Raw genomic sequence first — 2,202 nt, 5'->3', positions numbered from 1 at the left:
CCCTCATCAATCTGGTCCAGTCCTGAGGACAGATGACATGCTGACAAAAAGTCCATTTCCTTTCCTTTCACAAAACACACATAGCCACTCTGAGAGAAAATAAAAAATAAGCTAGTAAGGGGCCGGGGGAGGGGGGGGGAGGGAGGAGGAGGAGGGGCCGGCAGAACATCAGCATATCTATAACTATTCTCACAGATGTGTATGCCTACAGCAAACAGCCACAATTAAGGGGAGTCCAAATTAAAACGTCCTGGATTCAGCCCACTGGATCATTGTTTACCTCGCATAAACTTGGGGATATCCCCACGGACCGCCACCATCTTTTACCTCCCATGGAGAGAGGGGTGCCAGGGAGGAAGGCGACCGGATGGGAAGAGGTGGGCTGAAAAATAACATGGTCTGCCAACCAATGCCAACCAACCAACCAACGAACCAACGAACCATTTCCCCTCTTGTCCTAGAGAACTCTTTGTCTGGTTGCTGAACACGTTTGTAAGGTCTCAGAAGAGAATCAAAACAAAAGAGTAGGGTCCCCAGCCTGATTACAATAGGCGCCCGGCACGAGGCAGTGCCAAGCAGAGCACGGTTTGGAACCGGTGTGCTCACCTGCACAGCCAGTAAAACAGGTCTTACACACCTCCATAGCATGTCTCCGAGGGTTCCTAAAACCCGGCCCGCTGTGTGTCACCCCTTTTAAAAAGGGAAGACGTGAGGCACGCGCACACTGAAACATATGTTGACTGATGACTAGTTATTCCACAAGGATACACAGAGAAATAAATCCCTCCACCCCGCACGCCCACTTGGCCAGTCCATTATGCAAAAAGGAAGCGCTTTGCTGCCGGAGAGGAGCATGCAGGACGTGTTATTTACGTGCACATTACAGAGCCACACACCACGGCGTCTGCATCCTACACAAAGCCGGAGATGGTGCAAGGAGATACACGCTGAGCACGCCACAGACCAGCCGCGGCAACACCGAGCCAAGCCCTCGGCCAATCAGATCGGCGCTGGAAGGTGGATCTCGGGGTCGGCTCTGCCCGATTAGCCTGCCCCATTATGACACCACGCTCTGCCCAACATCCAGATCCCACGGGAAGCAAATCTAATCCGTGTGCTCCCCTCGTTTCTCAAACTGCCGAGCCGTCTTCTCATCCGTACCCAAGCTATTGGCCTCCCCACACACACCGCGCCCCCTTAAAGAGAAAAAAATATTAAAGAAAGAAAAGAGCCACCCTGAGGCCTGGCTGCCCCCTGCCCGGCTCGGTTCCTCTTTTCACCTCCTCCGGGTCCTGGAAAGGATGAAGTGTTTCTCTCCCCCGCGCTCGAGCCGGGAAGGCGGAAGGCAGACGCCTCTCCCCGCGACTGGGGCAGGAGCCCCGGGGACGGCGAAAAGTAAAGGCAGCGACCACGGCGGGGGACCGTCGCCCACCCATCCGCCACAGCACTCGGAAGCCCAGGAGCGCTCCAACTTACCCAAAATATGACATTGAAGCCAAAGATGAAGTATTTGATGCAACAACTGACTTCAGGACCCTTGTAGTGCTTCCCGGACATCCTCTGGGTTCATGAAGACACTTGCCCCGCCAGCCCGAGTTTGGAGCCCCCGGAGCACCGCGGCTCGGAGCAGCCCGGCGAGCAGTGGGGCACGCGGGGCTCAGCCGCGCGGACCGAGCGGCTCCGGCACCTCCAGCCGCGGGCCTCCGAGGCCGCCGGGGCGCGGTGGCCGCAGCCTCCGGGAAGCCTGGTCGAACTGGCACGGAGCACAAAGCGGGAGCTCCGCGTCCGTGCGCCAGGCGGTGGGTCCGCCGCTCGGTCCCCGGGCTCCGGGCAGAGGCGGCCGCGCAGATGCCGGCGGAGACGCTGCCCGCCGCCCGCTCGCCCGCTCGCGCGCCTCCCACCGCTCGCTCCGCCCGCCGCTCGCTCCGCCCGCCCCGGCCCTCAGCTCCGCCCGGCGCCTGAGTCGGCGAGGCGCGCGCGCGCTCGACACCGGCTGGGGAGCTCCCGAGAGGCGGCCGCACGACGCAGCCGCGCCAACTCTGTCGCGGTCCGCGTGTCCCTCTGTTTCTTCGCCTCCTTGCTCCTCGCCCCTTCTTCCCAAGCCCCTCGACGCCGGGAGAGACGAGGAAGCACCCCGCAGAGCGCTGCTAAAGCAGCCAGGACCGAGGGGAACGACACCGATGGATGAGCTAAGGGGTCTTT

At 60.5% G+C, this 2,202-nt stretch overlaps 1 protein-coding gene across 2 annotated transcripts in view; it reads right to left on the bottom strand.

Moving 5' to 3' along the window:
* The window catches only part of Tspan5 (tetraspanin 5), a 166,444-nt gene extending 164,481 nt beyond the window's left edge, over positions 1-1,963 (bottom strand). The window contains exon 1 of one of the 2 annotated variants that reach the window (XR_004119853.1): positions 1,477-1,963. Coding sequence is in view for 1 of the 2 variants with exons in the window: in XM_031375652.1 (XP_031231512.1) it covers positions 1,477-1,557 (81 nt within the window). In the remaining variant the exon portion in view is untranslated. The remainder of the gene's footprint in view (positions 1-1,476) is intronic. The other variant, XM_031375652.1, reaches the window with a different exon arrangement.
* Between the last annotated feature and the right edge of the window lie 239 nt (positions 1,964-2,202).

The sequence above is a fragment of the Mastomys coucha genome, unplaced genomic scaffold (assembly GCF_008632895.1).
Source record: "Mastomys coucha isolate ucsf_1 unplaced genomic scaffold, UCSF_Mcou_1 pScaffold16, whole genome shotgun sequence".
Taxonomy (NCBI): Eukaryota; Metazoa; Chordata; class Mammalia; order Rodentia; family Muridae; genus Mastomys; species Mastomys coucha.
This window is presented reverse-complemented; position numbering and strand designations above follow the sequence as displayed.